This window comes from Parasteatoda tepidariorum, chromosome 9 (genome assembly GCF_043381705.1).
Source record: "Parasteatoda tepidariorum isolate YZ-2023 chromosome 9, CAS_Ptep_4.0, whole genome shotgun sequence".
In the NCBI taxonomy this organism is placed as follows: Eukaryota; Metazoa; Arthropoda; class Arachnida; order Araneae; family Theridiidae; genus Parasteatoda; species Parasteatoda tepidariorum.
In genome coordinates this window covers 57,559,469-57,575,329 of record NC_092212.1, presented here as the reverse complement: position 1 = coordinate 57,575,329, position 15,861 = coordinate 57,559,469, and the positions used below count along the sequence as shown (strand labels likewise).

Here is a 15,861-nt window from a genome sequence, read left to right as displayed (position 1 = left end):
ACTTCCGTTCCTATATTTGACCACTAATAATTAGATATTTGTCAGCTCAAAGACTTGAGATATAAAACTTGAGTTTTCGTTGATTATTATTGATATCTAAAAGGTCACTGTCACCGAGGGAATAATCTCAAAATTAAAGAAAAATTTCTTGTTCTATGAAAGCTATATTGATAATAGAGTTGTCTTCTTAGTTGAGATCAAAATTATAAAGCTACAGATTGTAACATTGATAGTTGTAAACTCAGAATTAGTTCGGCTGTTTAAATAGAATAAAATAAAACAGCAGATTTAAAGTCGTGGTGGTTCAGCAGCAAAGCGTCCTCCCCAAAGGTTAGTTTGTCCCATTGCTTGATTCAGGAGTTCCCTTGTCTTGTGAATTGGGTACAAAATTACAAGAATACTGAGTTGAACGTTGGAAGTCGTAACTTCAGAATTGGGTTGACTGCTCAACGCTGGTTATAAAATGCATAAAAACAGTAGATTTATAGTAAGATAAAACTTACAGGCCAGTTACATTGTACCCGGAGTTATAGCATTAATTATTTTATCGATTTTTTGACGTTCTAGTTGAAATTGATTCCATCCGTCCCATCAGCCAGTTACAAGACTTGGAAGTAAACAAGGTAAAGTCAAAATTTAAATAAAGAACAAAAAATAACGATTTTTTTTGTGAGATCAATAACAGAATAACTGAAATATTTTGAAAGTGAACCGATATTGCTCAGTGGTTAAGGTACCGGTTAGTGCGCAATGATAACTACATTGCTGCCACCATTCCGTTGTTTTTGAAATTGTGGAGTTTTAAACTCCATGATCCCAACTTTGTCATGAACTGACTGCTGTCGGAGTGCCTTAGCAGATCGGCTTATGTCCATTTCTCACAAAAAGGAAGATTAGATAGCGGTTTGTTACAATTTGGAGGATTACTTAAGTTTTGAGATATCATAACGTGAAAACTAGTTGGCCCCACGATTAACTACACGGCAAAAATGAATAGTATTGTAAAAAAAATTAAAAAAAAATTACTTTCTTTGCGCTATACCAATTTTTCTACAAATCAGGATTTTATGGACATAAACTGTTCTTATCCTGTGATCTCCCATTTAATTTGTCCTGATACATCACTTTAAAAAAAGGGCCCAATTGCAATCTATTTTGATTGCATTCATAATTCAAAAATAAATAATGATCCCGAAATTAATGAAAGTTACTACAAAGACAATAACTTTAAAATGATTCTACGCTAGTAATAAGAAAATTTTGTTTTGAAGAAAACTAAAAGTAATATGGAGAAAAAAAAGGGACTAATAAAATATATATTCTAAAATCCTTTAAAAAAGTATTCGAACTTTAAAATTAAAATATTAACATGATTGATAAAAACTCAAACTGGCCAAAAAGTAAAAAGAAAACGGACCAATATATTATTAAAACATCCAATTATTATAATATAAATAACAATGCGACAAATAAAAATTTTAAATTTTTTCTTTGTTTGTCTGTTTTTTACATCCGGCGGCTGGTTTGAAGATAGTGCTAATTCTAAGTTTTGGTACAAGTTCAACAACCCTTTAGTAGTCAACAATAATGACTAAGACATTAACATTTAACGTTATTTAAGTGCAACGTTTTAACGTTAATTAAGTGTAGATTAATAACCTTTGATGTTAGAGATTTTAAAACTATATTTCAAGCACATAATTTCAGAATAAATATAGATTTTTGATGATGTCTATTTTCATTCAAAGATTGAAAAGTTCAGGGGAAGAAATGAATAAAAAATTGCAAAATATATCCATTAATTTTATCTAATCCTTATTAAGTAACAGTTTACTTAGAGGTGATCATTCGGTCATTGAACATTGTTTGATGTTTCTTTTTTTATCCAATTACATATACATGATTTATTTTTATCTTCATTACACAAACCATAACGAGCTTTAAGAACATTATCTGGATACTAAATATACAAGCAAATATCTGTTCCTAAAACTGGACGGTTTGATAGAGATAAAAAATTATTTGAAAAATGTTTTCATCAAGAATTAGATAATGAAGTTTATAAAAATTAATAACAGATATTTACCGAAATATAAAATCTGAACTTGAAAATTCTTGAGATTGGATGCTGAGGAGGTATAAAATTTTCTTAATAAAGTTTCATAGAAAACTTTTGATATATGGACTCAAATACAAAAAGTAAAAAAAAAAAAAACTTTTGAAATTACTCAAATGCTTTGTGTTTCGTACTTAACCTTTAAATCCTATGTTCCCCACTTGGATGGTATTGACCCCCAATGGGCGTTGAAGACTATAAAAAAATTTTTAGTTTCTTATCTATTTGACGCAGAATTTTCATTAAACATATTTTTCATACTTTTTTCATTATTTTGCATCAATTAAGGGTAAAATAAGTGATAAATATTATATTTAGCAATTTTAATAACTTATAGTTATAAGATATAGCATGAAACTCCGGTGTTTTTTTGTGCGTTAAAGGTCAAATTTTCCAAGCACGGCTTGTTTCCAAGCAATACTTTTTCAAACTTACACTTATTTGCAGTTATTTAAATCTACCAAGAACAGTTATTCATCATTGAAATTTCTTTAATTTACAAACTCAACTATTGACAAATTTTTGAATATAAATGGAAAAAAAATTCAAACTACTTTTTTTTAAATTTTATATTTTAGTACAAATATAATTCCAAAAATCTAAAAAAAAAATTATAATTACTATACTGTTCTTAATAATCAAAAAATGCCAAAGTATAATTTTACTTTTTACAGAGTAGCTTTTTTTACATTTTCAATAAAATATTAAATAATAATATTTAGTTAAGCATTTAATCAAAACTGCCAAATGATATGTTTAATTTATCTTTATACGTGAAGTCAAAAATTTCACATATAAGATATTTTCATCATAAGTAGTAGAACAAAACGTTTAAGTTAAACGATACATTTATCATTAAATATAATTTCAATATCTTGAATTAATATCTTGAAGGCATAATAATCGAAGTGCATCATAACAAATATAGTAAAGAACTTAAAATGAGAACTTTAAAAAAAAAAACAATTGAAAAAATAATTCCATTTCAAGACAGGAATATGCGTTCTATAAATTTATAATAATAGATATAAAATATAGAAATAAAGCTTAAATGCTGCTTGAAGATTAAAAATTTATTATATTTAACCATACGCAATTTACGTCTCTTACAGATTCGTAGCTATCAGGGGGCCATTTACAAATTATGATGTGTTCAAAGGCATGAAATGCTGACAGTTTGTAACAAAAGGGAGGAAGTAAGTAACAAGAGGTAAGGCATCACACATTCCGGTCAAAATAAAATCAAAAAACGAAATATTTTATTACTGCACTCTCAGATTACATTAAAACACAGTTATTTAAAAGGATTAAACATAATTCAGTGCTCTTGCTGTTATATAATTCAGACCATTCGAAAAACATGGCATATACCTTTGAAGTCAAATATGTATTAAAAAAATTTGTGACGTCATTTGTGGATAGTCCATCAAAAGGAATAAGCGTAACATAGTTCTTGGTGTTACATAATTAATACTATTGAAAAAAAAGCATGACTTTTACTGTTGTTGTTGAAAATGTTTTTTGAAATAAATTGACGTTATTTATGAACAGTTCTTTAAAATGATTAATGTAACAATGCTCTAGCTGTTACATAATTCAGACCATTAGAAAAAACACGGCATATATCTTAGACGTAAATTACGCATAAAAAATGTGCGACATGATTTGTGGATAGTCCATCAAACGGAATAAGCGTAACATAACTCATGGTGTTACATAATTAATATCATTGAAAAAAAGGACATACAGTTGACGTCGAAAATGTTTTTAGAACGAAAAGCATGACATCATTTATGGACAGTTTTTTTTAAAAAAGAATAAACGAAACAATGCTCTTGCTGTTACTTAAGTATGACCATTAAGAAAAACATGGCATATACTTTGACGTCAAAAATGTTTTGAAAAATGTATGACATCATTTGTGGACAGTCCGTTAAAAGGAATAAACGTAACAGCTCCAGATGTTACATAAATAATATCATTGAGAAAAACATGACTTACACCCTTGACGTTTTATTTGAAACGTTAAATTTTTGCGACGTCATAAATTGAAGTTAAGGACACGAAAAACAGAAAAAAAACTCTCTATATTTTACTAGATTATTTGGTTTTGTTTATAAATACGCTTTCATTTATTTAACAACTGAAGGTGAAGAAATGCAATTAGCGAAATGATTTTATCAGTGACAGAACTTATTCGCACTTCATTCAAATGCTTCTTTCATCGATTTTATTTATTTGTGATTTTCCTTGCTCATAAGACTCTGGTTTCGAAATAATTACCAAATATTACATACAGAAGAAGCATAAATTTACACATAACTAAATGTTGTAGCAAAATAATCAACGATTATTTTAATTCATAATAAAAACAACGCACGAAGACGCGGACTGATACAAATAAAAAATGACAAAAAGAATTGATAACTGTATTTCATTTTCTGAAAGATGCACTTTTTCTTCATTTCGAACAGTAAAATAACAGTCTTAATGAATTTTCTCTGCTAAAATATTAATTGCATGCGTCACTAAAAAATTTTCAAAAAGATTTTTTTTTAAACTTCGAAAAAATTCTGAAGCTATTTTTTTTCATTCACTCATAAAACATCTGCTTTTTTTATACAATGATATAATTCAATTTAAACTATAATGTTCAACTTAATTACTAATTTTGATTTTTTTATTAATCGGTATGAATCTAAATTTTTATTAATCGGTATGAATCTAAGAATTCGCCACCTCGCCAAATGCGATAAAATCGTAAATTTGGCGCATAAAATTGTGCTTTAGCGAATAAAAATGTGCTTTCGCGAAAATATTGGTGAATGATTTTTTTCCACTAGAAAGAAAAATCTATATTTAGCTCGATCCTCAAAATTACGTAAAAATGAATTTTTTGAAACAAATCAGTATTTTTTATTCAATTACAGCAATTTTCGGTAGATGCGTCGCATAACCAAATAGAATTGGGTATAAATAATATAACCCTGAAAAAAACTACCTTAAAATAGTTTTCTAAAGGGAAAAATTAATCATTAAAAAATTGTTAAGATTAGCATTTGGAGAAGACTTTCGAAAATTGAAGAATGCTTTTGATAATTGGCTAATTTACTGGCTAATAATATGAAATCCTTGGAGTTGGAGCTGGCCCTGTGTATACAATCAATTCTAATCATTATTTTCAGACTTAACCTATCCACTTGGAAATGTAGAAAGTTCCTGATGGTTCTTTGTTTGATTCTAAATATGATTCATCGCCAAGGGAGAATTAAGCATATAGCTTTAAGTTTAACAAATCTATGTTAAAAAAAAGTACAAGCAGACATTTAATATAAATTATTAGAACGATCTCGCTTAGTGATATAATTAGCAGTCAACAGCACCTAATTTTGTATAACTACACATAAGCATATATTCTTATTGTGTGCAAAACAAAATTTTTTGGAAAAAAATATTACAATATATATTTAAACTGACATTAGAGTAAAAAGTAAATAAAACCATTTCATTTATAGCTGGTTTTCGAAAGAAGAAAAATAAGCTCTCACTGTTCTAAATTGTCATATTCCTCACTATTTATTCTTTCTCCGGTTAAAAACACTCCCATAAATATGTAAAAAGAATTTAAATTTTCAGCTAGTAGTCTGTGGCCGGTAGACTCTAATAACTTAGTAGCCACTTTTTTCTCAAACCTAATGAGTCGGTGACCGATTTCTATAGGTCCTATTTATTTAATAGCCGCTTTTAAAAACATTTTTTTACTTGAATTAAATTATATTTTTAAAAAAAATCAGATTATAAATAATCTACGTCTATAAAAGTAATAAAATTAGTATGTGACAAAATTTAGTTAAACATACTGACTTTAAAGAAGTTTTATTTAAAAAATATTCGTTGAGGCAATATACATTTAATGCATACATTACAACTTTGAAATATGTGAATTGTTAAATTTCTCTCCTTTTACATGAATCTTTCAGTCACAAATTGATAGATTCTGAAGAACAAATTGAATTGATAGATTCAAAATTTTTAATGTAGACGGTGAACAATGTTTCTGCTTAATGAAAACTATTTTTCAGAGTCTTTCTGCATTGATGTAGTTTTATCACTAAACGATAAAAAAAAAATTGAAAATGACGGGTTGTTTATTTAATTTAAGTCGTCACTTTTTTTCTTTGCCACGTGTCGAATGCGACTTTTTTTCTTTGTCACGCGTGCCACGTGTCGAATGGCTAGTGCTTTTTTTCTTCCAGGTCTACTATTCATAGATATTTTTATCTTCCAAAACGCATTTTATAAAGAAATGATTTTCATACTAGTTGATGCTTTTCTCTGTATTTGTAGATTTTATTTCATCACCGTCGTTGACCAGCCGACCCAAGTTTGAGCTTACGGCTCCAAATGTTCAACGCCGTAGCCTTGTAATTTTGAGTTCAATCCAGAAGACAAGAGAACTCCAGGATCGAGAATGGGGACAAAGTTTGCCTTCGTGGAGGACTTTTTGATGGAACTAACCAGTGTTTGCGTTGCATGGAGAGAAAAACCTCAAAAACCTCCTACAGTTAGTCAGACGACAAGGGAATTCTAACCCATAATCCGTCTACCACTGAGGATATTTTACGTTATCACAGTGATTAGTGCGAGCTGGATGTAGAATTTGTATCGAAAAGCCATCGCTGGGATTTGAACCCCGAACGCTCCATCCCCTGAGCCACCACAGCTCATTTTCTTTGTATTAATGCAAATAGATTTTCAGCCATGAATAAAGTTAAATCCTTTTAGTTGCAATTTTAGATTTGTCAAAACTTCTGTATCTGAACTTGCACAACATACTTGCTAAGTTTTACAGAAATTAAAATTAAAAATTGATTCAAAGCAATAGTAATTCACAACCAGTTTTAGTCAAGCTCTTTAGATTTTATTTACTTATTGCAAATACAAAAAAAGGGCTGTGGCACTTAGGCAATTGTTGCTGTTGTAAACAAATAACAGTATGAGAAAACTTCTTAAATTTAAAATTCAAATTGGGGCGTTATTTTTATTATTATTATTATTATCCATGTTATTTTTTATTATAAATAATTATGATAGGTGTGATGCGCATAACAATTGTAAATGTAAAAAAAATTATCATATCCCTAGCACCATTTACTTTACAATTAATTTTTAATTAAACAATGACGTCTTTCACGTATGGGTTTAATTTTATGATTATTAAACAGTAAAAATACTGAATTTATAAAGAAACAAAATGAAAAAAAGTTTATTTTTAAACTAAATAAAATAAAAAAGAATTTGTGCTCACTTTTTTCTTCTTCCGTCTTTTAGATTCTTAGAAATTCACATTCATTTGTATACTTCGTAGTTTTTTATCAAGTCTTCATGTAAGAAAACTAGTGTAAATCCTTGTACTTAAAATACATTCAACTGTTGATTAAATGGTTACTCACACTTGAATTTATTTTTTTGTTTACTTTTTTATATTTTGAACTTAATAAATGATAAAGTTACTGATTAGTAACAAAAAATTTATAATTTTGAGTAGGGACTATTTTATTACTACCAATGGCGGTCTTTTTTATAATTCGAGAGCAAAAGCTTATTACACTTAGATTATAAACATTAGAGACTCAAAGTAGATTTTATAAACTTCAATAAAAACAATATTTTCTTACTTGGTTAAGAACTGTGTTCGTGTAAAATGATGTATCATATTCCCAAGCATCACAAGACACAATTTCTTCACTTCTTTGTATTGTTCCATTTTCATCATATGGATGGGTAAAGTTAATTTCTTTATACCTGCAGATGGACAAATAAAAATTTAAGTATCGATAAAATTCAGTATAAATTCTAGTAAAACAGTTTCTGAAATATAAATTCACTTAAATTTATCGAAAAAATTAGATATCATCAAATATTTAATTATCGATTTTTTTTGCATCTGACATTTTTTATTTATCAAACTGTAACTGCAAATTACATTGACGAACAGTTTTTTTTTTTTCATGATTCCTGCTGCATGAGATTTTTGAACGCATCTTAGATATTTTTGCGTCACTGATTTCAAATCAGCAATCGTTTCTCTCTTCAAGCTACAATCTTTTGCATTTTAATATTTTTTAACCAGAATTTTTAAAAATTCCCTCAACTGAATACTGAATGCCCTCACTTTTCTGCTACGTAGGGAATGGCAGAAAGAAGGTGATAATGCATTTCAGTTTATGATGCGATGCGTTATGGTCATTTTTTTTTGCCTTAAGGGCTATTTCAAAGGAGCCGACAAGGATATATGCATGTATGAGCTATGGTGGCTCAGGGGATAGAATGCTCGCCTTCCAATGAGGTGAACCGGGTTCGAATCCAGCGATGCTGATTGATACACACAGACCACAGTGCTGACGTAAATTGTCCTCGGTGGTTGACGGATCATGGGTTAGAGTCCTCTTGCCGTCAGGCTAACTGTCTGATATTTTTGTGGTTTTTATCATCATGTAATGCAAATGCTGTCAATTCCATCAAAAAGTCCTTTACGAAGGGTAGTTTGTACCGACGTTTGAGCCTGAATGTTTGGTTCCTTATCCTGTGGGTTGTGTTTAAAATTACCAGGCTACGGAGTTGAATACTGATAGTCATCAACTCAGTGTTGCGTCAGCATTTCAACGCCGATTATAAAATGAAATAAAATCGCATCAATCGAGCCTATCTTCGTCGCTGTGGTGTACTTCTTAGTTACGACTTGATCCATGAATTCCCAAATACGATAATCCTAATACTTGATCCAGAAGTTCCCTTGTCTTCTGGATTGGGTTTAAAATTACTGCGCAACTGAGTTGAACATTAGTAGTCGCAAACTCAAAATTGGGTGTGCTGTTTAACGACTGTTATAAAAAATATGTATGTATATAAACCAATACGTTTTTTTTCTAATAAATTTATACATTTAGACAAAAAGAAAATAAATAAACTAAAAATATCATTTTGAAAAAGTCTGTTGTTTTCCGAACAAAACTAATGAAATATTAGAAATGACCACTTACGAATGAGATAAGTACTTGTATAAAAAATGCAACAAAAAATTTATTCCCTAGTGTTATCGAATTGTTATTGGATAATTGAAAACTTCGATAGGCCTTTTATAAAATCAGTGTTATCACAAATAGTCAATAACTACTATAAGTTAAGAAATAGCCATTATCCCTAAGGAGAGAGCCTGTTCTCATCTGAATGCACTCGAAATAAATGCCAAGGTCCCAGCTCGAACATATATCAACAAGAATTATTGAATAATCAATTAACAAATAATAAAAATTAATAAGAATGATATCTGAAAATCGTAACAAATATAAATTTTTCTATTCACATTTAAAGAAACTGGTGAAAGAATAATAAATATTGTTTCTTGGATACTATTTTCTTCTACAATGAAACTTCTAAAGTAAATCTCTCATTTCATTAGTTAAGGGCATGTCAACATATGATACAAAATTTTTAGTGGTCTAGTCAAATCCTATGCTTTCGCAATGTTATATAGTTTTTTTTTTCTTTTTCAAGAACGAATGTTCTCCTTATTTATTAAAATATGTCACCAAGTCTAGGATACCAGTAAATCTTTGAAACTATAACCCTTCGTTAATATTTCTGTGGCATATATCGTAAAATATATTACAAATTAAACTTTTGTCTGACGTGTTTAACTTTCAAAAGCTTTTAATTGCTTTGAAAACATATTTGTATAATTTTATAATGAGATAAAACGGAACTATATGCAGTTGCGGAAGATTACTTGAATCCTACGCCGTAATGGTCGTTTCTTAACTTGCAACAAAGTATCGTTTCGTTTAAAAAAGGCTACACTTTTTGTCAAAGACACCCTGACATTTTTTTCCATGTTTATAGTAGATAAGAGTTAGTAAAAGAAGTTTGTTTGTTTTTTTCAATTTTTTATTCCACTTTCTAAATATATCCCGTTTGTGGCCACCAGGATAATAAAACAATCTATATCTGGATCTAAAATCGATGCACAGTATGCTATCAAGGTTAAACTGAGGTTAGTAACTGAAGAAAATATTCACTTTTTTTGTAAAAACGCTTATTACATCATATCAAAGCTCATGGTCATACATTAATAGCTAAAATTTAGACCACAAACTGTAGAAACAGCAATATTACCTGGAACATCGTTTGTCATCTTCTGGAAGTCCTACACTCGTCCATTCTTCTACAGTCCAATTTATTCCATCTGGTCTTGCACACCAGTGTTCCAAATTAGGTGCAAGAAAGGACATAGACAAATTGTGCGTACAACTCGGTATTGCGTAGAATATGACAACCAAGAAGATAAATTTCTGCCAGAGTCCATTGCCTCCCACAACATCAAATATATCAAGTTTCCTTGCAGGCTGTATTTCATCATCAGATGGGGGCTGCTTTTCAATGTCAGCTGTCATTGTGATTTTCTAAGAACTGTAACATATTCAGAATTATTACTTATGAAAACGAATTTTTGATGTTGTTAATTGGGAAACTTGTTTCCCATAACAATGTGTAATAACATATATATAAAAACGTTGGCTTAAAAATACAAATTGACCTGAAATAAAACAGTTGACTGGACCAGGCATCACCTCCTACATCAAAAACATACCTGCCAACTTTTACGCATTTGGCGTAAAATTTTATTTTTATATTTAAAGTGGTAGTAAATATATACTACTTTTTCTCTTATGAACTTAATTTTTAAATGACTTTGACCACCACTATTCTTAAAAAAATTAAGCATATACATTAATGTGTGTACATTCATGGTTGTTAAGTTAAGATTTTTCTAATATAACGTATTTCTTTGCTTAAAATAGAAATTTTAATCCCGTTTTACTACCACTGGGAAAAATCATAATCGTAGGAATTAAAAGTTGGCAAGTATGCAAAAAGCCTTCATACGGTTTTTTAAAAGTAGTCTGCGCATGAAACTAAATTTTATTTTAAAAGTAGACTTAGACTGATGGTGTGTCCGGAGTACCAGATGGTAGATGGTAGAAATCATATAAATCTCGGTGCGCTGCGGCGAAGCGGCATTAACCGATTCATCTGTAGTAGTAATTCGATGATGAGGAGTAGTGAGGTGGAATGGAGATGGGGGGAAGAGGTGGTGCTTAGCACCAAAAATCGAGAGTGTATTTCGTGTGTTAGGGCTACGTCATATCCCTAAGGAAAAAGGCAGTGATTGGGCTAAATTTAGTGTTGTCGTCAATTAATTCAATATCTAGGAGTGAGTTAAAATTGCTGGTGGTACAGGTTTTTGCTTCATCGTAGAAATTTTGGTTTAAATTTTTTATATAGACGTTGATGTCATCAATTTTAAGATCCCTTTTTATACTATTATTGCTAATGCATTTAGGGGCGCCGACGAGTCTTCTTATAATCTTCCCTTCTGCTGTCCGGAGTACCATACCTGCCAACTCTTCCGGAAGATTTTTTTTTCATATTTAAAGTGGTAGCAAAACTCACGTTATTCCAATTAACTTTTTGAATTATAATGATAATCATAAATTAGTTTGACCACCACTACATATAAATAATTACGATAAATATATAAAAGCATAATAATCCTTTAGCAAGCGAATTTCAACGGGATCAAAATATAGATATATTATTGAGTCAGACTGTTTTTCGTTAATCGTATTACAACCACTCTGAAAATCCATTCTCGAAAAGAGTGAAAGTTGGCAGGTATGGAGTACCTGTCCACGAAGCAGACACTCCACTCCCTCACATAAATTTGAGAATAAAATCTTTTGTGGTAGACAAGTAAATAAGACAAACCAATTATATTCATAAATTTAAAAAATAATTTAGACCTATATCTGCTATCACTTTCTTATTTTTACTAGATATTCTATTAAACGAGTCTTTCGTAAACAGGCTGACCTTCATAGTGGTCTGATCGTACTACCTATAAGAAACCGCGTGGAAGTTTTCAGTTATAGGAGGCGTTGGATCAGGGCAACAAATCACGCCAAGAGACGTAAATAATGGTGGCAAATTTAGCGTGAATGATTATTATAATTTTTGATTTAATTATTTGTTTTTTTTTTAATTTTTGACTTATTTTAGATGATAAGCTGTTACTTTTGAATGATCCGAGATCGATGCAAATTAGCAACTGTTTCACGCGCGTGGTTGTCACTGAGAGTATATTAATAGAAAAAAACCTTCTTAATTTATAATAATTAGAACAGTTTAAGTATTAATTTTAAAATTAAGTAAAAACAAATGAAAAATAGTGAAAGTAATTAATATTTACAGTTATACTATCATCATTTTAATACACATACAATTGAAATTTAAGTTATACAACACTTTAAATGAGTTTAAAATTGTTTTTAAATGAAAGGAAAAATTACCTTTCCCTATGTACTATTCAATATTCTACCATAAGAATGCAAAGACCAATCCTTTCAAAATATTTCCTACAAATGATAAAGTAACATTTAGTATGCTAACACAACGATTTAGAGTAAATACAAAGTACACAATTAATACTTGACAAGCTTGGAATTTTTTTAAAGTAACTAAAAGAGAAATATTTCCTGTAAAAGTATACATAACAAGATAAAATAATAAAAGACTGACATAATAATGAAAGGATATGTGTAATTGAAAAATATAATGCATTTTTCCTGTAAGAATTGTTTCTAAAGTTGCATTTATTATCGCTATTAGCAAACAAGTATATTAATAATAATAAACACATTTTCCAATGTTAAATAATATCCATATCTGCCAACTCTTAATCATATACATTACATTTTTCGAATAAGTAATTAACCATATACAATATATATGCCAATTCTTAATCATATACATTGGGGTCAAAATCCTTTTAAATTTGTAAATACGAGAAATAATTAGACAGCATAAATTTTAGTAACACTTTAAATACAAAAATAGAAAACTTTAAAGTTGGCAATTATGAACATGTCTATCTTTCCATTCAAATTCCAATAGTTACGAGGGCAAAGTACCTTAGACTCATAATTAATAGTAAACTCACTTGGAGCGACCATATTAAAAATATAACAAAGTCCAACCTCTCATCTATAACCAAAACGTCTCACTAAAAATCAGAAAATTACTATACACCTCCATGATCCGACCTATACTTACATATGCTTCACCTGCCTGGACTACTATACCCGAACACCTAATGAAAAAGCTCAACCAATGTCAAAATAAAATACTCAGAAAGATCACCCGTGCCAGATGGTTCATACGTAATTCAAATATCCATAAAGATCTCAAAATTCCGTTTCTATCCGAATATATACACAAATTAAATGCAAACTTCTACGACAAAGCCATAAAATGCAGCACAGCCAACTTCAATCAGATTTTTAACTTCGAAAACTGTATAAAAGAAAAACTAAGACCAATAACTGCTCATTTCACCTCCGACGCCTCATACCACAGCTATCAGCATAAATAATAGTCTTCAATTCCAGCATCTATAGTCTACATCAATAATCCAAAGCATCAAACACTTTACCAATACTGAAATCCTGACCTATGTTACTTCACGTTGACAATCAAACTACAGCCATCCACAGATTGCAGCAAGTTGCTCTTATTATTTTTCTTTTCTTTCAGTTATACAAGCAAGGTGCTTGTCTCCCAGTAACAGCCACCCCATGGACTGCTGAACTCAAACTGTCCTTTATTTTAACTTTTTATTCTATTTCATGATGTATGGGATATGGGCCTTCTGCGCGGCCCAGGTGCCCAATTTTTTATAAATAAAGAAAAAGACATCTATCTTTCTGCTCTTATCAATAATTCCAACTCAGAAAGCCCCTCCATATTTAACCGTTTATCTATCGTATTCTTAAATCGTGACATTAGAAAAAGTGCGTTTATGAAAAAAGTGGCAGCATATTTGATAAATGGAAATTTTCTTCTGTTACCTACTAATTTGATTTGAAAACAGTACAACTGCTTAAACTCAAAACGAAATATCCATTATTACGTCATAAAGAAATTTCTGTTGATAGGAATGTTCAGTTCTCCAATTGCAAGTGCTAAGAAGGAAATATTTGTGTTACCAGTCTTTAACATTTTGAAAAAAAGAACATTGGCTTATAAACGGTTAATGTATAGGATAAACTCAATTTGTTTCTCTTTTTTTTTCGCCAAGCATTTAAAAAACTTCATTACACAATGATCAGTGGTGAAATAAAACAAAAAATACTGAATAAATTTTTGCTTGGAATTATCTTTGGATAAACAAATTTTATATTTGAGTGCAATAATTTTTCAATTCGCTCTACAAAACTTAAAGATAAAGCGAAATACAAAATAAAATAAAATTAATTTATATTAATAGGAGTCCAATCTTTTCAAGGTCCAAACAATTGGACCATATTTCCCGGATTGCGGCTACCCCTTTTCTTTCGGGAGTCAGGAATTAAAATTCTCCAGAAAAAAAGGTATGTTTATCCAGAGAAAGTACATTTTGTATCTTATTTCGTAACTTAAAACATTGTCTGCACTAATTGATTAGCATAATTGATGTCACCATCTCTAACCATTAAGATTGAGTTCTAGTATGTTAAAATCCGATCATTAGATCAAAAGTTATTCAGGGTGTTTCGTTTATTTTTTTGCACGCGTAAAATGTTTATTTCATATCTTTTATAGTTACATTGAAAATTTTCGATAACAAGAATAAAATTGACGAAAGAACAGGGTTAAAAAGTGACATTTCGTACATTCAAAATAAGCTATTTGCCATAACATATACGAGTATTTAAAAAGTATAATTAGAGAGCATAAATGTTTTTTTAGAAAAAGTGAAAAATCTTTGTAAAAAAATTATTTTAATGAAAGCAAATGTCAAAGAATAGCACATACATATGCTTACAAAAATTGACCGCATAAAAATTCTCAACTGTATAACAATTTCCAAAAATATTAAGAGAATGGCTTCTATTTTTGTTAGATTTTCCATGATTTGAATATTACAACTTTTTTGCACGGTCACAGCTACTATTTTTAAAAAAGCCAAGTTAAAAGATAAGTTCAAGGTCTATGTAAACATCTGCCCCAAAAGTCGTTTCCAAAAATGTTTTTCTTCCCAATTCTAGAAATTAAGATAAACAAAAGTATATTTTTTATTTTATTTTACTTAAGTGCGTGTTCATCCTATTCCACCATTTACTAAATTGACGAATAACAATAACATACCAGCCAATTTTTACGTTCCTTAAAAAAAAGCTTTTACCCAGAGGTAGGAAAATAAAATGGGCACTGTAAATAGGCTTTTAAATAATAATTTTGCTCAATATTGGAAACAACTATTATATGTCGCAAATCTTCAATGTGTATGTTTAAATTGTTTAAAGGAGATGGTAGTTATAATAACTTTAAAGAAAATGTATTAAAGCAAGAATCAAATTTAAATGTAAAAAATTGTGTCTACTACATTAATTGTAAAAATAAAATCTTTCGAAAATCCAAAACAGGAAAAAGTACAGTTAAATAATACTTGTTTTAATTCGTTAAAGATTAAATTCGTATAAAAAAATAAACAGGAGCTATATAGTTCAAAAAATATGTACCCATATTACCAAGACACTTGTACCAATTAAGTGACAGGTTCATAGTTGCCAACTTGTACGCCCATTGAGATTTAATTTGCTTAGTGGTAGCAACATTGGCATTTTCGTGCATTAAATCTTGAAGTT

At 29.6% G+C, this 15,861-nt stretch overlaps 1 protein-coding gene across 2 annotated transcripts in view; it reads right to left on the bottom strand.

Moving 5' to 3' along the window:
* LOC107439409 (organic cation transporter protein-like) overlaps positions 1–15,861 on the bottom strand; it is a 52,137-nt gene that overhangs the window by 28,871 nt on the left and 7,405 nt on the right. The window contains exons 2-4 of one of the 2 annotated variants that reach the window (XM_016051997.3): positions 12,526–12,591; positions 10,292–10,585; positions 7,795–7,921 (exon numbers count right to left, since the gene is read on the bottom strand). In XM_016051997.3, the coding sequence (XP_015907483.2) occupies positions 7,795–7,921; positions 10,292–10,569 (405 nt within the window). In that variant the 5' untranslated portion in view covers positions 10,570–10,585; positions 12,526–12,591. The remainder of the gene's footprint in view (positions 1–7,794; positions 7,922–10,291; positions 10,586–12,525; positions 12,592–15,861) is intronic. The other variant, XM_071185075.1, reaches the window with a different exon arrangement.